The 22,637-nt window shown below is 45.4% G+C and overlaps 2 protein-coding genes across 2 annotated transcripts in view; one reads left to right on the forward strand and one right to left on the reverse strand.

Moving 5' to 3' along the window:
• Positions 1–1,053, reverse strand: part of polr2b (RNA polymerase II subunit B) — a 30,041-nt gene extending 28,988 nt beyond the window's left edge. Inside the window, exon 1 of the mRNA XM_079582141.1 lies at positions 923–1,053. Coding sequence (XP_079438267.1) covers positions 923–941 — 19 coding nt within the window. The 5' untranslated portion in view covers positions 942–1,053. The remainder of the gene's footprint in view (positions 1–922) is intronic.
• LOC306982314 (ER membrane protein complex subunit 3-like) lies at positions 1,054–22,136 on the forward strand. The gene is made up of 9 exons (XM_079582227.1): positions 1,054–1,107; positions 4,179–4,335; positions 6,076–6,133; positions 6,207–6,300; positions 6,361–6,465; positions 9,304–9,385; positions 10,315–10,394; positions 13,913–13,995; positions 21,932–22,136. Exons 2-9 carry the CDS (start codon positions 4,184–4,186, stop codon positions 22,028–22,030), a joined length of 753 nt encoding a protein of 250 aa, XP_079438353.1. The 5' UTR covers positions 1,054–1,107; positions 4,179–4,183; the 3' UTR covers positions 22,031–22,136.
• The last annotated feature ends 501 nt before the right edge of the window (positions 22,137–22,637 follow it).

The raw sequence follows: 22,637 nt of genomic DNA on the forward strand, positions 1-22,637 counted from the left end.
AAAATGTCCAGATGTTTGAGTCGACTAAAATAAGACTAAATAAAAATGAAAAGGAGAGACTACAATCATCCAAACTTCTATTGAGCGTCTGAAAGAGCCTCAGATCATTTAAATTCACTGCCAAAGGATCAGCTCTGAGCTTTATTCATGTGGAGCAGCTCCATGAAGCAGAGGAACAACATTAAATATGATTATAATGAATATTATAAATATAAGTCGACTAAATTAGTCTTAATTTTAGTCGACTAAATTGACATGCAATTTTAGTCGACTAAAACTAAACTAAAATTGAAAAGGTTTTTTTGACTAAATCTTGACTAAAATTAAATTACATTTTAGTCAAAAGACTAAGACTAAAACTAAAATAAAATATGTTGTCAAAATAAACACTGCTGGCAACTCACAGTTAAAAAATACACTCTCAGTATTGGGTATATCATCAACAACCAGGACAAGTATGATGATTTGACAGGGAGTGACTCTTTTTTGCTTGTACAGGACATTATATCATCAGAAGTAAAACTTAAAAAAGAAAACATGCATTTTGAGGCCCCGGCAAATCAATATATACAACAGTAAGTGCCTCCTTAATAACTTTATCCAGATAGCATAGCTATATAGTTAATATTGACACAGCCAAAACTTAGGGTCTGGATTTGAAAGTGTAAAAGATCATTCATGATTATCCAATCACAGGGACGGAAACTCTCTAACTTTAATAAAACTGCACGGACAGTGATTGAATGACTTCTTTTTGGTCTAAACCAGAACCGGCGTTAGCATTAGCCGTTAGCTCTGTTTCCCTCCATCAGCCTAAATCCACATACGCTTCATTTTTCTTCTTCTTCTTCTAGATCTTTCGCTTGCTTATTTGAGGCTAAGTCCTCCGGGAGCACAGTGGGACATTGGGTTGGGACTTTACCTTCGTCCTGATCGTACATCTCTGCGATTCTTGATCAAAATCCTGCAGTAATCGCGGACTTGACTGAATAGCAACAAAGCGTGAGACGAACGAACAACTTCCGCGTACAGTGTCTTCACTTCCGGGGTCGCTTCTTCTTCTCGGCACGGCGCTGCGGATCGTGCGGGCTAGCGCCTGAAACAACGGTGAGGAAAAAACTTCCACTTTGTGCAAAGTTTGGCCGAAAGTGATTGAACCTCCACTAGAAAGCATTAGCGCTGGCCCACGTGTGCTGTCCAACCGGAACCGAGCCGGGCCGAGCTAGAACAGCAGGGTTAGAGCAGGATAGGTGCAGGCAGGGCTTCAGTCAGGGGCGGGAGAGAACAGCTGACAGCGTCGATCTGCGCGCGTGCAGCTCAAGGGTTTGTAGAACAGGTGCTCGTCATATAATTAGAATATCATGAAAAAGTGCATTTATTTCTGTAATTCAACTATAAATGTGAAACTAATGTATGATATAGACTCATTGCACGCAAAGTGACATATTTCAAGCCTTTGTTATCATTTTGATTATTATGGCTTACAGTTCATTTTCTGAGATTTGTAGCAAGGCCGTGGGAACCCAGGGTGCTGAGGGCGCTGCAGCACCCCCTGGTGGACAGTTTGTGAACTGTAGGCAATATCAACCCCTTAACTTCCACCTGAACCGAGCACATTTTCTCCAGCTTTACCCCAATCCAAAAGCTTCTGGAAAAAAAGGTGTGAAAATAGCGATAAAACTGAGACGAAAACAATGATGAAAATGTGAAAAAAGTGAGAAAACATTGACGAAAAAGTGACAAAAAATGTACAAAAATTTGACAAAAAAGCGACGAAAAATTGAGAAAAAAATGATGAAAAAGTGATGAGAATTTGACCAAAAAATGCGAATAATTTGATGAAAAAGTGACAAAAAATTTAAAAAAAAATGACATAAATTGACAAAAAATTTGACCAAAAAGTGAGAAAAATTTGACGCAAAATTGAGAAAAAAAGGACGAAAAAGTGATATGAATTTGACAAAAAAAGCGAATAATTTGACGAAAAAGTGACAAAAAAGTCACAAAAATTTGACAAAAATGAGACGACTGCCCAACAAAAAAAGTGATGAACAAAAATCTGATGTGAGGAAAAAGATCCATTTAGTTTTGTAGGTCTTTCAAATGAGGCGTTATAGTGGCCTACAGGATTTGGGTAAAGCTGAACTGGAGAAAATGCTCTCGGTTCAGGAGGGAGTTAAGAGGTTAATAAATAGGATTTATGCACAGAAAAAGTATATTGGGGGTAAATTTTGTCCTTCAGCGCCCCCTAACTAAAATATCTTCCCACGGCTCTGATTTGTAGTTTATAGTTTTGAGCCATAATAAGCAACATGATAGCACATAAAGGCTACATATCTCACTTTGCATGTAATGAGTCTATCATATATGTGTTTCACAGTTTAAGTTGAATAATAGAAGTAAATGCACTTTTTTGTGATATTTTAATCATGTGACGAGCCCCTGTATATTTAGTACATGCACTTTAGCAACTTAATGGAGAAACTCATTTTTGGAGTAGTTTTATCGTACTCTTTACCTACTTGAGTAATATTATATTGAAGTATCTCTAAACTTGTTCCACTGTGAGTGAAAAAGCTTCATATTGACATAAAAAAAATGTAGGCCTATTTTTGTGTTTCGTGTACAGTGTTGTTTAACTTAAAGCAGTACTAAGTTACGTGTTTACCTTAATAAATCCTCCCCGTAGTCCCTGTGGGGGTAATACAAGTGTTTATGGGATGATTGGAGGGTCTTTCATCGCCCCCTGGTGTCTCTGGACAGAAAACCATGTTTGCAACTTGACTGCCACCGGTCCGGAGAAAGCAGTACACACTAATGGAATCACGAAGAAGAAGCTAACATGCTAACGGGCAAAGCTAACTGCGGGCTAACGTCACTTTAAACAGTATTTACAGCAAAGTTTGAGTGAAAACAAATATTTCCATTGTATAAATGGATGCACAGTAACCCTCTCTTCCTTCGCCTTTCCTGTCAGCGTAGTATTTACTCTCCAAGACGATTAATAAGTTAAAAAATCGTAACTTTCTACTACACCTGCAGTTGCGCTTATGGCCTCTAGGGGGAAGAGTTACTTAGTACTGCTTTAATATTTCTGCATAAAAGAGTCATATGATTCCAGTGTTAAGGAATAAATAAATACTTGTATTTAGAATACGTATATTGAATACTTTGTGTAACTGTATTCTGGTAAAGTTACACTTTCATTTGACAGTATATAGAATACAGTAACTTTCCAAATATCAAGGGAATACATCACAGTATCCTATCATTACATGTCAGCTCCATTTTGCACAACATTATTTAGAACTTGTAGCGTTGACCTGTTTTTCCTCCTAAAATCAAATCTGCTGCTCCATTTGCCAAGATTGTTAAAGAGTTCCCAATTCAGGGTAAGTAAGTTTATAACAGGTGTCCCAACAATCGTAGTCATGCCATATCTATACACAAATATAATGACAATCAATGTGGAAATAAAAGTACTAGTACAATTTCAAAATATTTTTTATTATTATTTATGATTAAAAACATGCGGCTAAACTTGTTACATCGCGTGCTATGAACTTATTTACAACTAATTTGGAATTAAAAAAAGCACTCTGCAAATGTGCACACCTCAGAATGGCTAAAGTTTCCCCAGCAGCTGTTTTGTTATGAATATGAATACATTTTTTTACTGGATGGTAGGGAATGGTACAGAACTGTATTCTGTACCAAAATACAGTTACTCAAAATTAATATTCTAAATCCTTATTCTAATTCCATGTACTCCGTTACTAAGCAACAGTGTTCGTGTACCTCATTTCTCTAAATGATATCTGTTTATATTTTTTATGGCATTTTCTATATTTTATACCCTTGGTTTCTCATAAGCTACATCTTTACCGAAACATCAATCAAACTTTTACACTCAAACAGTTCAAAACAGCTCAGTACTGACATACTTAAGTAGCATTTGCTCCATGTTCTTTTTTACTCTTAGCTACTCCACCCACCTTTGGTTACACTGCATTATGGCATATTAATAACAGATCAAATTAATAGAAAATGTTCCACTCCTTTGTGTTATAAAATGGTATTTTTTAAGAGTGTGCCGTATTTTGCAATAACTTGTATATCACGCTAAAATGTATGGCTAAAATGTACTCATCTTTCCTCTCTCTCATCTGCTTGTCCAGGTGAGATGGACCCCGAGCTGCTCCTGGACTCCAGTATCCGACTATGGGTGGTGCTGCCCATTGTCTTCATCACGTTCTTCTCTGGTGTGCTCCGTCACCACGCCTCCACCTTACTGCAGCGAGACAGGGAGGCGGGGATAGAGGCCATATCTGACAGGTGAGGGAGTGGCTAGAATAATCTCTGACAGGTGAGGGCGTGGCTAGAATAATCTGACAGGTGAAGGGGGGGCTAGAATAATCTCTGACAGGGGAGGGAGTGGCTAGAATAATCTCTGACAGGTGAGGGAGTGGCTAGAATAATCTCTGACAGGTGAGGGCGTGGCTAGAATAATCTGACAGGTGAAGGGGGGCTAGAATAATCTCTGACAGGTGAGGGCGTGGCTAGAATAATCTGACAGGTGAAGGGGGGGCTAGAATAATCTCTGACAGGTGAGGGAGTGGCTAGAATAATCTCTGACAGGTGAGGGCGTGGCTAGAATAATCTCTGACAGGTGAGGGCGTGGCTAGAATAATCTGACAGGTGAAGGGGGGGCTAGAATAATCTCTGACAGGTGAGGGCGTGGCTAGAATAATCTCTGACAGGTGAGGGCGTGGCTAGAATAATCTCTGACAGGTGAGGGAGTGGCTAGAATAATCTGACAGGTGAGGGAGTGGCTAGAATAATCTGACAGGTGAAGGGGGGGCTAGAATAATCTCTGACAGGTGAGGGCGTGGCTAGAATAATCTCTGACAGGTGAGGGAGTGGCTAGAATAATCTCTGACAGGTGAGGGAGTGGCTAGAATAATCTGACAGGTGAAGGGGGGGCTAGAATAATCTCTGACAGGTGAGGGCGTGGCTACAATAATCTCTGACAGGTGAGGGAGTGGCTAGAATAATCTCTGACAGGTGAGGGAGTGGCTAGAATAATCTCTGACAGGTGAGGGAGTGGCTAGAATAAGCTCTGACAGGTGAGGGCGTGGCTAGAATAATCTCTGACAGGTGAGGGAGTGGCTAGAATAATCTCTGACAGGTGAGGGAGTGGCTAGAATAATCTGACAGGTGAAGGGGGGGCTAGAATAATCTCTGACAGGTGAGGGCGTGGCTAGAATAATCTGACAGGTGAGGGCGTGGCTACAATAATCTCTGACAGGTGAGGGAGTGGCTAGAATAATCTCTGACAGGTGAGGGCGTGGCTAGAATAATCTCTGACAGGTGAGGGAGTGGCTAGAATAAACTCTGACAGGTGAGGGAGTGGCTAGAATAATCTCTGACAGGTGAGGGAGTGGCTAGAATAATCTCTGACAGGTGAGGGCGTGGCTAGAATAATCTGACAGGTGAGCGCGTGGCTACAATAATCTCTGACAGGTGAGGGAGTGGCTAGAATAATCTCTGACAGGTGAGGGAGTGGCTAGAATAATCTCTGACAGGTGAGGGCGGGGCTAGAGGCCATCTCTGACAGGTGTGGGAGTGGCTAGAATAATCTCTGACAGGTGAGGGCGGGGCTAGAATAATTTCTGACAGGTGAGGGCGTGGCTAGAATAATCTCTTACAGGTGAGGGCGGGGCTAGAGGCCATCTCTGACAGGTGAGGGCGTGGCTAGAATAATCTCTGACCGGGGAGGGAGTGGCTAGAATAATCTCTGACCGGGGAGGGCGTGGTTAGAACCATCTCTGAACACAATGTTTGCTAAAACATACTGTAGCACAATAATATTTCAGATTTTGCTAAAGATTGTACCCAGCTTTCTCTAGTTTGGATATTTTTGTGATGTTTATAGTTTCACTTCCTTATTGGACACCGACAGGAAGTGACATAGATGGAACTTAAATTGTGCTTTTAAAAGGCACCAAAACCGTAGCAGCCCCACTGGTGTAGGTTGGTATATAGGTTGTAATGGTTTGTGCGTTTCTCTCTCAGTCAGGTTTTGTTGCGGAGCCGAATTCTCAGAGAAAATGGGAAATACCTGCCTCGACATGTGAGTCTAGACCCAAACCAAGAAGTTGACATTGTATTTTGTATTCTGATCCTCTTGCCTTGCCTCTGCGTAGTCCTTCATGATGAGAAAACACTACTTCAACAACTCCGAGACTGGATTCTTCAAGAAAACCAAGAGGAAGGTCATCCCCAAGAACCCCCTCACAGGTACCATCATGGTTAAGCCTGGTCCAGTCCTGGTGTAGAGCCTCCTTGTTCTCTTTGTAGACAGTGGCATGGTGCTGGACATGATGAAGGGAAACCTGACCAACGTTCTGCCCATGATCCTGATTGGCGGCTGGATCAACTGGGCCTTCTCTGGGTTCCTGACCAGTGAGTACTTTGCTCTTTGCTCTGTGCTCACTAATAGGGCTGGGTACTCTGACACTCTGAGGTACAAAGTGAGACAGGTTTCATTTACCACCAGAGCTCAGGGACAGACTTGCACGTCCTCATCAGTGACATCATTTATCCTGAAGACAGATTGTTTATCCTAAACATTTGACAGGGACATTGCAATCAGTGCCAGTGCTCGTCTTTCTAGGGCCCTAAGCAAAAGTCCACTAAGGGGCCTTGCAGTACGCATCCCAAGGCTAATCGACGAAGGGCGAACCCATTAACGGTCAAAAACATGCAGTAGTGCAGGGTAGAAGAGGCATAATGACCCCTGCCCCACAGTGCGAGAACCACGAACCATTTGCTTCTGTCAGATTTGGGTTTAGGACTTCACTTCTTAAAATGAGGAAAGTTCTGCTTAGATTTCAGTCAAGACTCAACCTGAAAGGAGAACATTCAACACTCAGCTATAAACTTCAAACAACAGATAAATGCTGTGGTCAAGGCCAGCTTTTTCCAGCTGCGCCTTTTGACCAAGGTGAAGCCTTTTCTCTCACGCCAAGACCTGGAGAAGGCGACCCACGCATTTATCAGTTCTCGGTTGGACTATTGCAACGCTCTCTACTCCGGCCTCCCACACTCGTCACTCCACCGGTTACAGTTAGTGCAGAAGCAGCAGCCCGTCTTCTCACCGGTTCATCCAGACTCAGCCACATCACTCCCGTCCTCTCCTCCCTGCACTGGCTCCCGGTCCGTTTTCGGATTGATTTTAAAATGTTAACGCTTGGTTTTAAAGCCCTCCATGGTCTCGCTCCGTTTTATCTGACTGAGTTGGGGACCGTACATCGCCCCAGCAGAGTCTCCGGTCTGCCGATCAGATGGTTCTGGACGTGCCCAGGTCCCGGTACAAACAGTGGGGCGATCGTTCCTTTGTTGTTGCCGCGCCTAAACTGTGGAACAGCATGCCCCTCAGTCTGCGTGTTCTCACGGACCTGTCCCTTTTTAAATCAAGATTAAAGACTCATCTCTTCAAACTTGCTTTTAATACTTAGAGCACTGAATTGTGTCTAGGTTGTGATTATTTGGTGTTTTTAAATGTGTTTTATCTTTCTGTGAAGCACTTTGGTCCTCCTGGTGTTGCTGTAAAGTGCTATATAAATAAACTTTGATTGATTGATTGATTGATTGATAGTTTTAAGTTCAGCGGATAGTGAGTTCCCACAACCTTTGTTTGAAAAACCCTTGGTCCGTTAGTTGCAATTCACTGTTGTTAGTATGCCAGCAGTCACATGTTTTAAAGGTCCTATATCATGCAAAATCGACTTTTTGGAGCTTTTAGCCATGTTGTTATGCTATTTCCTTATCAAAAACACCCCCAGAGTGGTTTGTGGCTTCATTCACGCAGCTCTCAGTAATCCTCCTGAATCCTGCTCTCTGAGGCTCCGCCCTCTCCTGGTGAACGACTGAGTGTTCAGTTGTGTCGTCACAGCGGAACGGAAGTGCTCGACGTCTGTAATGTAATGTCTTAATTCTATGCTTACGGCCGGATTTTAATTTGTAAAACAGCGTTTTCATTATTTCTGTCGTAAGAGAGAAACAAAGAGTAAAAAATGTAAAAAAAAAAAAACAACAACAAAAGGATGTGCCCGAGGTGCTTCCAGGTCAGCTGAGGCCAAAACAAACACCCCTGAGCGTCTGAACAGATCAGTCATGTTTGCGCTGCAGCTGAAGATGGAGCTCGTTATAACTGGACACACCTGTTTTTTATTCTTAACTAACGATCATGTCACGGAGAAAAAGAAGCGCGTTTGGCTACGAGGACGAGGAGTTTATATTCAACCCTTTTCAGGAAGAGGCCACTCAGCTGTTTTTTTCTCCGGGATTCAGCGACTTTCACCAAAATATAGTTTTTCTGTGACTGTCACTGATGGATGTTTGGGGAACCTTCGCCAGAATCAAAGTGGATTAACTTTTATAACCAACGCGAGTCCCATAATGTAAACAGCGATGGACCAGAGGGTGAGTCAGTCCAAACGCGGGTTAGCATATTAGCTTGTGTGTTAGCATATTAGCTTGTGTGTTAGCATATTAGCTTGTGTGTTAGCATATTAGCTTGTGTGTTAGCATATTAGCATGTACGTTAGCCATTTATGAAGCTGTGTTGCAGATGTCAACTCCGTATAACTGCATTGTGAAGTAACTTCACTTATTGCTGTTTATTTATATTACGGTAAAGTTGTATGTGCGGAGAGAGGGGGCGGAGTTAACTGAATCGAAGCGTTTTGTCTTCCGGGTTTGAAAAATACCTCCAGAAAACACTTATATTTATCACAAAAATGAGTGCTCCATAATGGTAGAGGTACAATATATCATATAAATGCCTATACTTAACTTTGGAATGGCTAAAATAGCATGATATAGCCCCTTTAATTATTCCGACATTTGGTGTTTCCATCATTTATAACAGGAGAAAATTCAAAATGCACATTGAAATCCAGTGATGGACACAAAGTTACTGTTCTTATTTTATTATTCTAGGTGACAATAATGTAGTTTAGGTATAGAAAAAGTATCGCACAGTTATCAGTATTACTAACTAATCTTCTTCGCAACAGTTGCTTCGGGATCCTACTGGAGCCAGCTGTCTGTGAGTTTTCAGTAACTGCTGCTGAATTGTGAAACTCTGCTGAAAACATGAAGTTGAGCAGCTCGTGTGGGGGGGAAAACCAAAATATGTTCCCACGGCTCTGGTGATAAGTTATGATCAAACACATGTACCCAGCCCTACTAATACACTAGTACTTTTTTTCCTGACTCTGATAAGTGTGTGTGCAGCCAAAGTGCCGTTCCCACTCACGCTGAGGTTCAAGCCCATGCTGCAGAGGGGGGTGGACCTGCTCTCCCTGGACGCCTCCTGGTAGGTCACATTGTTCATTTTTAGAATCAAGCTGGACACACTGGATTGTAAAATCTCGAGACATTTTTACCACAGTTAAAAATCTCTCACTCGCATCAACCCTGGACTAAACGATTCGAATAAATGCAAGAATTGATGACTTGAACAAAAATCGTCAGTCTGTCATGTCTAATCTGACGAGGCTACAGCCCCCGACGAATGTTCTTTTTATTCTTTTTATTTTTCAATTTATTTCCGACCTAAGGCTACTATGTTGTTGTTAGCAAACAATTAGCCTCGAGCTAGCCCAAGGTGCATTCAGACCAAACTTCTGTTCTTGTGTTAACTGTGATGTCCTACAGATCTTTAACTAAACACCCATGGTCTACGGGGTCTAGGGTCTCCCCCAAGTTCAAATCCACCTAAAAGAGGTGCGGAGTATGCCAAGAATTGCATTATGGGAGTTGTCAGGTGACCCGCTCCTGCCCAAATGACGTCCTCTCTCCCAGTGCGCAGTACACCAAGCGGCCACCAGAGGGCCCCCTACTGACATTCTTGCTTGGGGCCCCCTGGTACCCTTGCTACGCCACTGGTCTTGATGATGCACGGAGCATTCCCATCAGAGAAAGCTAATGCTACGAGCTAAAGCTCCGATCGATCCTGTGAGAACAAGAAATAGGCACTAATATTGTCAATAAAAGCACCATTTAAAGCAAGTGTTTAACAATGGCCCCACACTGGGCTGGGCTTGTTGACTTTGTAGTCTGAATGTAGCATTAGTGATAGTTTCTATGGCATTAAAAGGTCTTCATTAAAGTCATTTATCGCCATATTTTCATGGCTCAATATATCAAACTTCAAATTCTGTTATCGTGGTAGGCCTGCATAATACACTGCTTCTTTCCTCTGATTTTCATTACGTTTTAAAGGATTTTTTTTTTCATTTTCAGGGTGAGCTCTGCCTCCTGGTACTTCCTCAACGTGTTCGGACTGCGCAGGATGTACAGCCTGGTCCTGGGACACGGAAACTGTAAGTCCTCTCCACCTAAAATATTTCATATATTCTATATTGGTGATTACAGCTTTAAAAATGTAATATGTTTGTATTACATATTACACTTTCAAAAATGTAGCTGAGTTGCACTATCTTTAGTTACTTTTGAGTTACTTTGGCAAAATTAAAAATAAAGCCACCGAGCAAAAGCGCAGTCAGAGATTTTTCCTTTGTTTTCCCCCATTCTGTTTTAGTCCTGGTTTAGCCCTGGTTTAGCCCAGGTTTAGTCCTGGTTTAGCCCTGGTTTAGCCCAGGTTTAGTCCTGGTTCAGTCCTAGTTTAATCCTAGTTAAGTCCTGGTTTAACCCTGGTTTAACCCTGGTTTAGTCCTGGTTTAGTCCTGGTTTAGTCCTGGTTAAGCACTGGTTTAGTCCTGGTTTAGTCCTGGTTAAGCACTGGTTTAGTCCTGGTTTAGTCCTGGTTTAGTCCTGGTTTAGTCCTGGTTTAGTCCTGGTTAAGCACTGGTTTAGTCCTGGTTTAGTCCTGCTTTAGTCCTGGTTTAGTCCTGGTTTAGTCCTGGTTTAGTCCTGGTTTAGTCCTGCTTTAGTCATGGTTTAGTCCTGGTTTAGTCCTGCTTTAGTCATGGTTTAGTCCTGGTTTAGTCCTGCTTTAGTCATGGTTTAGTCCTGGTTTAGTCCTGGTTTAGTCCTGCTTTAGTCATGGTTTAGTCCTGGTTTAGTCCTGGTTTAGTCCTGGTTAAGCACTGGTTTAGTCCTGGTTTAGTCCTGGTTTAGTCCTGGTTTAGTCCTGGTTAAGCACTGGTTTAGTCCTGGTTTAGTCCTGGTTTAGTCCTGGTTAAGCACTGGTTTAGTCCTGGTTTAGTCCTGGTTTAGTCCTGGTTTAGTCCTGCTTTAGTCATGGTTTAGTCCTGGTTTAGTCCTGCTTTAGTCATGGTTTAGTCCTGGTTTAGTCCTGCTTTAGTCATGGTTTAGTCCTGGTTTAGTCCTGGTTAAGCACTGGTTTAGTCCTGGTTTAGTCCTGGTTAAGCACTGGTTTAGTCCTGGTTTAGTCCTGGTTTAGTCCTGGTTTAGTCCTGGTTTAGTCCTGGTTTAGTCCTGGTTAAGCACTGGTTTAGTCCTGGTTTAGTCCTGGTTTAGTCCTGGTTTAGTCCTGCTTTAGTCATGGTTTAGTCCTGGTTTAGTCCTGCTTTAGTCATGGTTTAGTCCTGGTTTAGTCCTGGTTTAGTCATGGTTTAGTCCTGCTTTAGTCATGGTTTAGTCCTGGTTTAGTCCTGCTTTAGTCATGGTTTAGTCCTGGTTTAGTCCTGGTTAAGCACTGGTTTAGTCCTGGTTTAGTCCTGGTTAAGCACTGGTTTAGTCCTGGTTTAGTCCTGCTTTAGTCCTGGTTTAGTCCTGGTTTAGTCCTGGTTTAGTCCTGGTTTAGTCCTGCTTTAGTCATGGTTTAGTCCTGGTTTAGTCCTGCTTTAGTCATGGTTTAGTCCTGGTTTAGTCCTGCTTTAGTCATGGTTTAGTCCTGGTTTAGTCCTGGTTTAGTCCTGCTTTAGTCATGGTTTAGTCCTGGTTTAGTCCTGGTTTAGTCCTGGTTAAGCACTGGTTTAGTCCTGGTTTAGTCCTGGTTTAGTCCTGGTTTAGTCCTGGTTAAGCACTGGTTTAGTCCTGGTTTAGTCCTGGTTTAGTCCTGGTTAAGCACTGGTTTAGTCCTGGTTTAGTCCTGGTTTAGTCCTGGTTTAGTCCTGCTTTAGTCATGGTTTAGTCCTGGTTTAGTCCTGCTTTAGTCATGGTTTAGTCCTGGTTTAGTCCTGCTTTAGTCATGGTTTAGTCCTGGTTTAGTCCTGGTTTAGTCCTGGTTAAGCACTGGTTTAGTCCTGGTTTAGTCCTGGTTTAGTCCTGGTTTAGTCCTGGTTAAGCACTGGTTTAGTCCTGGTTTAGTCCTGGTTTAGTCCTGCTTTAGTCATGGTTTAGTCCTGGTTTAGTCCTGGTTTAGTCCTGGTTAAGCACTGGTTTAGTCCTGGTTAAGCACTGGTTTAGTCCTGGTTTAGTCCTGGTTAAGCACTGGTTTAGTCCTGGTTTAGTCCTGGTTTAGTCCTGGTTTAGTCCTGGTTTAGTCCTGGTTTAGTCCTGGTTTAGTCCTGCTTTAGTCCTGGTTAAGCACTGGTTTAGTCCTGGTTTAGTCCTGGTTAAGCACTGGTTTAGTCATGGTTTAGTCCTGGTTTAGTCCTGCTTTAGTCCTGGTTTAGTCCTGGTTTAGTCCTGCTTTAGTCCTGGTTTAGTCCTGCTTTAGTCCTGGTTTAGTCCTGGTTTAGTCCTGCTTTAGTCATGGTTTAGTCCTGGTTTAGTCCTGCTTTAGTCATGGTTTAGTCCTGGTTTAGTCCTGCTTTAGTCCTGGTTTAGTCCTGGTTTAGTCCTGGTTTAGTCCTGCTTTAGTCATGGTTTAGTCCTGGTTTAGTCCTGCTTTAGTCCTGGTTTAGTCCTGGTTTAGTCCTGCTTTAGTCATGGTTTAGTCCTGGTTTAGTCCTGGTTTAGTCCTGCTTTAGTCATGGTTTAGTCCTGGTTTAGTCCTGGTTTAGTCATGGTTTAGTCCTGGTTTAGTCCTGGTTTAGTCCTGGTTTAGTCCTGGTTTAGTCCTGCTTTAGTCCTGGTTTAGTCCTGGTTTAGTCCTGGTTTAGTTTAGTGTATTTCACAATGTCACACATACAATCATGTGATGCTACATTGTGAAAATGGACACCGAGCTTCTGAACAGGGGTCCATAACCCCCCACCCTGGGAAAAGATACTTAGCACATAAACAAAGCAAAGACTGGCTCACATAGAACTAGCTCCCGCTGACACCTTCCAAAAGGTGAAGGCGGACTATAGAACCACAGAACAGGTGGTATTTCAACAATATATAATGTTTATTTATATACTTCTTTTTTTTGCCTTCCTGTTTTTTTCACATAGTTATTCCAACTACGTGAACAAGGACTGGTCGTCACTTTTGAAGCATGTCTTCGTATGAACGTTCAGTTCTTTCCGTTATTGTAACAAGCTCCACGGTGACGACAAAAACGCTTTTTATCATCAACTTTCCAGTGGTTAAAACGGTCCAAATCAGAGCTTTATTTATTGCTTTACACTACCGATCAACATTGTTTGGTAGCCAAAAGAAATTCCATTACCCATAATGCAAAGGGCTACCCTAGATGGGCATTCGGCTTATTATGTATGTGACAGGGTGAGTATAACGGAATGAGTTTGAACAATCTAGAATTGAACCTGTTTACAACATCATACATAGTACATGCATTATGATAGAGATGCTTTTCAGGAAGCTTTAGGAGGCCACATATCTGTGAAAGCATTTGCAGGAGAATTTCTCATGGACTTTATAGCTTTCTTTTGTTACATCACAAGTTTAGTAGTGTAGGTAGAGTAAGTACTATTCCAAATAAAGTTACAATAGTTCAAGTGAGACACAAACAGAGAGCTATACAATCAAAATCGATCGCCCTGGTTTAGTCCTAGTTTAGTCCTGACTGAAGTGTCTGTTGCAGATGTGGACCAGACGCAGTTCCTGCAGGAGCAGATGACGGGGCCTGCCATGAACGCACCTCCAGACCCCAACAAGGCCTTCAAGGTTGGACCCTGTTCGTGTACTTTCCTCTCCTACACCAGCTCTCACTCTGAGCGTTCTTCTCATCGAAATAAAAAGGAGAAGCCTCGTTAGTCCTCTCTCAGACCTCTCTCAGACCTCTCTCAGACCTCTCTTAGTCCTCTCTCAGATCTCTCTCAGACCTCTCTTAGTCCTCTCACAGACCTCTCTCAGACCTCTCTCAGACCTCTCTTAGTCCTCTCTTAGTCCTCTCTCAGACCTCTCTCAGATCTCTCTTAGTCCTCTCTCAGACCTCTCTCAGATCTCTCTTAGTCCTCTCTCAGACCTCTCTCAGACCTCTCTTAGTCCTCTCTCAGACCTCTCTCAGACCTCTCTTAGTCCTCTCTCAGACCTCTCTCAGACCTCTCTTAGTCCTCTCTCAGACCTCTCTCAGACCTCTCTCAGTCCTCTCTCAGACCTCTCTCAGTCCTCTCTCAGACCTCTCTCAGACCTCTCTCAGATCTCTCTTAGTCCTCTCTCAGACCTCTCTCAGACCTCTCTCAGTCCTCTCTCAGACCTCTCTCAGTCCTCTCTCAGACCTCTCTCAGACCTCTCTCAGACCTCTCTTAGTCTTCTCTCAGACCTCTCTTAGTCTTCTCTCAGACCTCTTTCAGACCTCTCTTAGTCCTCTCTCAGACCTCTCTCAGACCTCTCTCAGACCTCTCTTAGTCCTCTCTCAGACCTCTCTCAGACCTCTCTCAGACCTCTCTTAGTCCTCTCTCAGTCCTCTCTCAGACCTCTCTTAGTCCTCTCTCAGACCTCTCTCAGACCTCTCTCAGACCTCTCTTAGTCCTCTCTCAGACCTCTCTTAGTCCTCTCTCAGACCTCTCTTAGTCCTCTCTCAGTCCTCTCTCAGACCTCTCTTAGTCCTCTCTCAGACCTCTCTTAGTCCTCTCTCAGTCCTCTCTCAGACCTCTCTTAGTCCTCTCTCAGACCTCTCTTAGTCTTCTCTCAGACCTCTCTCAGACCTCTCTTAGTCCTCTCTCAGACCTCTCTCAGACCTCTCTTAGTCCTCTCTCAGTCCTCTCTCAGACCTCTCTTAGTCCTCTCTCAGACCTCTCTTAGTCCTCTCTCAGACCTCTTTCAGACCTCTCTTAGTCCTCTCTCAGTCCTCTCTAAGACCTCTCTCAGACCTCTCTCAGACCTCTCTTAGTCCTCTCTCAGATCTCTCTCAGTCCTCTCTCAGACCTCTCTCAGACCTCTCTTAGTCCTCTCTAAGACCTCTCTCAGACCTCTCTTAGTCCTCTCTCAGTCCTCTCTCAGACCTCTCTTAGTCCTCTCTCAGACCTCTCTTAGTCCTCTCTCAGACCTCTTTCAGACCTCTCTTAGTCCTCTCTCAGTCCTCTCTCAGTCCTCTCTCAGTCCTCTCTCAGACCTCTTTCAGACCTCTCTTAGTCCTCTCTCAGACCTCTTTCAGACCTCTCTTAGTCCTCTCTCAGTCCTCTCTAAGACCTCTCTCAGACCTCTCTCAGACCTCTCTTAGTCCTCTCTCAGATCTCTCTCAGTCCTCTCTTAGTCCTCTCTAAGACCTCTCTTAGACCTCTCTCAGACCTCTCTCAGACCTCTCTCAGACCTCTCTTAGTCCTCTCTCAGACCTCTCTCAGACCTCTCTTAGTCCTCTCTTAGTCCTCTCTCAGACCTCTCTTAGTCCTCTCTCAGATCTCTCTCAGTCCTCTCTTAGTCCTCTCTAAGACCTCTCTTAGACCTCTCTTAGTCCTCTCTCAGACCTCTCTCAGACCTCTCTTAGTCCTCTCTCAGACCTCTCTTAGTCCTCTCTCAGTCCTCTCTCAGACCTCTCTTAGTCCTCTCTCAGACCTCTCTTAGTCCTCTCTCAGACCTCTTTCAGACCTCTCTTAGTCCTCTCTCAGTCCTCTCTCAGACCTCTCTTAGTCCTCTCTTAGTCCTCTCTCAGTCCTCTCTCAGACCTCTCTTAGTCCTCTCTCAGACCTCTCTTAGTCCTCTCTCAGACCTCTTTCAGACCTCTCTTAGTCCTCTCTCAGTCCTCTCTAAGACCTCTCTCAGACCTCTCTCAGACCTCTCTTAGTCCTCTCTCAGTCCTCTCTCAGACCTCTCTCAGTCCTCTCTTAGTCCTCTCTAAGACCTCTCTTAGACCTCTCTTAGACCTCTCTTAGTCCTCTCTCAGACCTCTCTCAGACCTCTCTTAGACCTCTCTTAGTCCTCTCTTAGTCCTCTCTTAGACCTCTCTTAGACCTCTCTTAGTCCTCTCTTAGTCCTCTCTCAGACCTCTCTCAGACCTCTCTTAGTCCTCTCTCAGACCTCTCTCAGACCTCTCTCAGTCCTCTCTCAGACCTCTCTCAGTCCTCTCTCAGACCTCTCTCAGACCTCTCTCAGACCTCTCTTAGTCTTCTCTCAGACCTCTCTCAGACCTCTCTCAGACCTCTCTCAGACCTCTCTTAGTCCTCTCTCAGACCTCTCTCAGACCTCTCTCAGACCTCTCTTAGTCCTCTCTCAGTCCTCTCTCAGACCTCTCTTAGTCCTCTCTCAGACCTCTCTCAGACCTCTCTCAGACCTCTCTTAGTCCTCTCTCAGTCCTCTCTCAGACCTCTCTTAGTCCTCTCTCAGACCTCTCTTAGTCCTCTCTCAGACCTCTCTTAGTCCTCTCGTAGTCCTCTCTCAGACCTCTCTTAGTCTTCTCTCAGACCTCTCTCAGACCTCTCTTAGTCCTCTCTCAGACCTCTCTCAGACCTCTCTTAGTCCTCTCTCAGTCCTCTCTTAGTCTTCTCTCAGACCTCTCTCAGACCTCTCTTAGTCCTCTCTCAGACCTCTCTTAGTCCTCTCTCAGTCCTCTCTCAGACCTCTCTTAGTCTTCTCTCAGACCTCTCTCAGACCTCTCTTAGTCCTCTCTCAGACCTCTCTTAGTCCTCTCTCAGTCCTCTCTCAGACCTCTCTTAGTCTTCTCTCAGACCTCTCTCAGACCTCTCTTAGTCCTCTCTCAGACCTCTCTCAGACCTCTCGTAGTCCTCTCTCAGACCTCTCTTAGTCTTCTCTCAGACCTCTCTCAGACCTCTCTTAGTCCTCTCTCAGACCTCTCTCAGACCTCTCTTAGTCCTCTCTCAGTCCTCTCTCAGACCTCTCTTAGTCCTCTCTCAGACCTCTCTTAGTCCTCTCTCAGACCTCTTTCAGACCTCTCTTAGTCCTCTCTCAGTCCTCTCTTAGTCCTCTCTCAGTCCTCTCTCAGACCTCTCTTAGTCCTCTCTCAGACCTCTCTTAGTCCTCTCTCAGACCTCTCTTAGTCCTCTCTCAGACCTCTTTCAGACCTCTCTTAGTCCTCTCTCAGTCCTCTCTCAGACCTCTCTTAGTCCTCTCTCAGACCTCTCTTAGTCCTCTCTCAGACCTCTTTCAGACCTCTCTTAGTCCTCTCTCAGTCCTCTCTAAGACCTCTCTCAGACCTCTCTCAGACCTCTCTTAGTCCTCTCTCAGATCTCTCTCAGTCCTCTCTTAGTCCTCTCTAAGACCTCTCTCAGACCTCTCTTAGTCCTCTCTCAGTCCTCTCTCAGACCTCTCTTAGTCCTCTCTCAGACCTCTTTCAGACCTCTCTTAGTCCTCTCTCAGTCCTCTCTAAGACCTCTCTCAGACCTCTCTCAGACCTCTCTTAGTCCTCTCTCAGACCTCTCTCAGACCTCTCTTAGTCCTCTCTTAGTCCTCTCTCAGACCTCTCTTAGTCCTCTCTCAGATCTCTCTCAGTCCTCTCTTAGTCCTCTCTAAGACCTCTCTTAGACCTCTCTTAGTCCTCTCTCAGACCTCTCTCAGACCTCTCTTAGTCCTCTCTCAGACCTCTCTTAGTCCTCTCTCAGTCCTCTCTCAGACCTCTCTTAGTCCTCTCTCAGACCTCTCTTAGTCCTCTCTCAGACCTCTTTCAGACCTCTCTTAGTCCTCTCTCAGTCCTCTCTCAGACCTCTCTTAGTCCTCTCTTAGTCCTCTCTCAGTCCTCTCTCAGACCTCTCTTAGTCCTCTCTCAGACCTCTCTCAGACCTCTCTCAGACCTCTCTCAGACCTCTTTCAGACCTCTCTTAGTCCTCTCTCAGTCCTCTCTAAGACCTCTCTCAGACCTCTCTCAGACCTCTCTTAGTCCTCTCTCAGACCTCTCTCAGTCCTCTCTTAGTCCTCTCTAAGACCTCTCTTAGACCTCTCTTAGACCTCTCTTAGTCCTCTCTCAGACCTCTCTCAGACCTCTCTTAGACCTCTCTTAGTCCTCTCTTAGTCCTCTCTTAGACCTCTCTTAGACCTCTCTTAGTCCTCTCTTAGTCCTCTCTCAGACCTCTCTCAGACCTCTCTTAGTCCTCTCTCAGACCTCTCTCAGACCTCTCTCAGACCTCTCTTAGTCTTCTCTCAGACCTCTCTCAGACCTCTCTCAGACCTCTCTCAGACCTCTCTTAGTCCTCTCTCAGACCTCTCTCAGACCTCTCTCAGACCTCTCTTAGTCCTCTCTCAGTCCTCTCTCAGACCTCTCTTAGTCCTCTCTCAGACCTCTCTCAGACCTCTCTCAGACCTCTCTTAGTCCTCTCTCAGTCCTCTCTCAGACCTCTCTTAGTCCTCTCTCAGACCTCTCTTAGTCCTCTCTCAGACCTCTCTTAGTCCTCTCGTAGTCCTCTCTCAGACCTCTCTTAGTCTTCTCTCAGACCTCTCTCAGACCTCTCTTAGTCCTCTCTCAGACCTCTCTCAGACCTCTCTTAGTCCTCTCTCAGTCCTCTCTTAGTCTTCTCTCAGACCTCTCTCAGACCTCTCTTAGTCCTCTCTCAGACCTCTCTTAGTCCTCTCTCAGTCCTCTCTCAGACCTCTCTTAGTCTTCTCTCAGACCTCTCTCAGACCTCTCTTAGTCCTCTCTCAGACCTCTCTTAGTCCTCTCTCAGTCCTCTCTCAGACCTCTCTTAGTCTTCTCTCAGACCTCTCTCAGACCTCTCTTAGTCCTCTCTCAGACCTCTCTCAGACCTCTCGTAGTCCTCTCTCAGACCTCTCTTAGTCTTCTCTCAGACCTCTCTCAGACCTCTCTTAGTCCTCTCTCAGACCTCTCTCAGACCTCTCTTAGTCCTCTCTCAGTCCTCTCTCAGACCTCTCTTAGTCCTCTCTCAGACCTCTCTTAGTCCTCTCTCAGACCTCTTTCAGACCTCTCTTAGTCCTCTCTCAGTCCTCTCTTAGTCCTCTCTCAGTCCTCTCTCAGACCTCTCTTAGTCCTCTCTCAGACCTCTCTTAGTCCTCTCTCAGACCTCTCTTAGTCCTCTCTCAGACCTCTTTCAGACCTCTCTTAGTCCTCTCTCAGTCCTCTCTCAGACCTCTCTTAGTCCTCTCTCAGACCTCTCTTAGTCCTCTCTCAGACCTCTTTCAGACCTCTCTTAGTCCTCTCTCAGTCCTCTCTCAGACCTCTCTCAGACCTCTCTCAGACCTCTCTTAGTCCTCTCTCAGATCTCTCTCAGTCCTCTCTTAGTCCTCTCTAAGACCTCTCTCAGACCTCTCTTAGTCCTCTCTCAGTCCTCTCTCAGACCTCTCTTAGTCCTCTCTCAGACCTCTTTCAGACCTCTCTTAGTCCTCTCTCAGTCCTCTCTAAGACCTCTCTCAGACCTCTCTCAGACCTCTCTTAGTCCTCTCTCAGATCTCTCTCAGTCCTCTCTTAGTCCTCTCTAAGACCTCTCTCAGACCTCTCTTAGTCCTCTCTCAGTCCTCTCTCAGACCTCTCTTAGTCCTCTCTCAGACCTCTTTCAGACCTCTCTTAGTCCTCTCTCAGTCCTCTCTAAGACCTCTCTCAGACCTCTCTCAGACCTCTCTCAGACCTCTTTCAGACCTCTCTTAGTCCTCTCTCAGTCCTCTCTCAGACCTCTCTTAGTCCTCTCTTAGTCCTCTCTCAGTCCTCTCTCAGACCTCTCTTAGTCCTCTCTTAGTCCTCTCTCAGTCCTCTCTCAGACCTCTCTTAGTCCTCTCTCAGACCTCTCTTAGTCCTCTCTCAGACCTCTTTCAGACCTCTCTTAGTCCTCTCTCAGTCCTCTCTAAGACCTCTCTCAGACCTCTCTCAGACCTCTCTTAGTCCTCTCTCAGACCTCTTTCAGACCTCTCTTAGTCCTCTCTTAGTCCTCTCTAAGACCTCTCTCAGACCTCTCTTAGTCCTCTCGTAGTCCTCTCACAGACCTCTCTCAGTCCTCTCTTAGTCCTCTCTAAGACCTCTCTCAGACCTCTCTTAGTCCTCTCTTAGTCTTCTCTCAGACCTCTTTCAGACCTCTCTTAGTCCTCTCTCAGTCCTCTCTAAGACCTCTCTCAGACCTCTTTCAGACCTCTCTTAGTCCTCTCTCAGACCTCTCTCAGTCCTCTCTCAGTCCTCTCTCAGTCCTCTCTTAGTCCTCTCTCAGTCCTCTCTCAGACCTCTCTTAGTCTTCTCTCAGACCTCTCTCAGACCTCTCTCAGTCCTCTCTCAGACCTCTCTCAGACCTCTCTCAGTCCTCTCTCAGACCTCTCTCAGACCTCTCTCAGACCTCTCTTAGTCCTGTCTTAGTCCTCTCTCAGACCTCCCTCAGACCACTCTCAGACCGCTGTCCTCCCTCAGACCTCCCTCAGACCTCTGTCCTCCCTCAGACCTCCCTCAGACCTCCCTCAGACCTCTGTCCTCTGTTAGACCTCCCTCAGACCTCCCTCAGACCTCCCTCAGACCTCTGTCCTCTGTTAGACCTCCCTCAGACCTCCCTCAGACCTCCCTCAGACCTCTGTCCTCTGTTAGACCTCCCTCAGACCTCTGTCCTCTGTTAGACCTCCCTCAGACCTCCGTCCTCTGTCAGACCTCCCTCAGACCTCTGTCCTCCCTCAGACCTCCCTCAGACCTCTGTCCTCTGTTAGACCTCCCTCAGACCTCTGTCCTCTGTCAGACCTCCCTCAGACCTCTGTCCTCCCTCAGACCTCCCTCAGACCTCTGTCCTCTGTTAGACCTCCCTCAGACCTCTGTCCTCCCTCAGACCTCCCTCAGACCTCTGTCCTCTGTCAGACCTCCCTCAGACCTCTGTCCTCTGTTAGACCTCCCTCAGACCTCCCTCAGACCTCTGTCCTCCCTCAGACCTCCCTCAGACCTCTGTCCTCTGTTAGACCTCCCTCAGACCTCTGTCCTCCCTCAGACCTCCCTCAGACCTCTGTCCTCTGTCAGACCTCCCTCAGACCTCTGTCCTCCCTCAGACCTCCCTCAGACCTCTGTCCTCTCTCAGACCTCCCTCAGACCTCTGTCCTCTGTCAGACCTCCCTCAGACCTCTGTCCTCTGTTAGACCTCCCTCAGACCTCCCTCAGACCTCTGTCCTCTGTTAGACCTCCCTCAGACCTCTGTCCTCTGTTAGACCTCCCTCAGACCTCTGTCCTCGGTTGGACCTCCCTCAGACCTCTGTCCTCTGTTAGACCTCTCTCAGACCTCTGTCCTCTGTTGGACCTCCCTCAGACCTCTGTCCTCTGTTAGACCTCCCTCAGACCTCTGTCCTCTGTTAGACCTCCCTCAGACCTCTGTCCTCTGTTAGACCTCTCTCAGACCTCTGTCCTCTGTTAGACCTCCCTCAGACCTCTGTCCTCTGTTAGACCTCCCTCAGACCTCTGTCCTCTGTTAGACCTCTCTCAGACCTCTGTCCTCTGTTAGACCTCTCTCAGACCTCTGTCCTCTGTTAGACCTCCCTCAGACCTCCCTCAGACCTCTGTCCTCTGTTAGACCTCCCTCAGACCTCAGACCTCCCTCAGACCTCCCTCAGACCTCTGTCCTCTGTTAGACCTCCCTCAGACCTCTGTCCTCTGTTAGACCTCCCTCAGACCTCTGTCCTCTGTTAGACCTCTCTCAGACCTCCCTCAGACCTCTGTCCTCTGTTAGACCTCCCTCAGACCTCTGTCCTCTGTTAGACCTCCCTCAGACCTCCCTCAGACCTCCCTCAGACCTCTGTCCTCTCTCCACAGAGTGAGTGGGAGGCGCTGCAGGTGGTGGAGCATAAATGGGCTCTGGAGAACGTGGAGGAGGAACTGATGGCTCACAGCCTGGACTTCGGCTTCAGATGAGGACTCCTTTTCTATTTTACACTTTTCGATCAAATTCGTGCCTTGGAACCAAAGCTATATTTATTACTAATCATGTGAATGTATTACAATTTATCATAAATGATGTAAAGGAATGAACAGAAGTTGAACAATAAGCAAGTGAAGGATGTGTTTTCAGAAATCCCGACTTAAGGAATCAGAATGCTGTGTCTGACAATAACGATGATTAAGTGGAAAATATGCCATTTGTGTTTGGTTTAGCTGTAGCTCAATGATTTGTGTCTGGCTTCGTCCCCAGATGTTTTGAATGTCGTCTTAGCGGGATAATTAAAGGTGAAATCTCAAACCTACCTGTGAATTTGTTGATAGGATGTTTAGCGGTCATTTTTACACTCACTACTGCCACCTCAGGTCTTACGTGCAACTGCAGTCTCTATATTCAGCTCGTAACCTCGGAATTGTTTTTATTGCCTTTGCTTGAGAACAGGTTCCCAGACTCTTTCTTACAGCATAAAACATTTAACACAGACTTTAGATAAAAATAAGCTATGAAAACTTTAAAACTGTAAGACTATAAGGGCATGCGTAAAGAATATTAAAGTAAGTAAATACAAAAAAAAGTAAAACA

The sequence above is a fragment of the Gobius niger genome (assembly GCF_951799975.1).
Source record: "Gobius niger genome assembly, chromosome: 24".
NCBI lineage: Eukaryota > Metazoa > Chordata > Actinopteri > Gobiiformes > Gobiidae > Gobius > Gobius niger.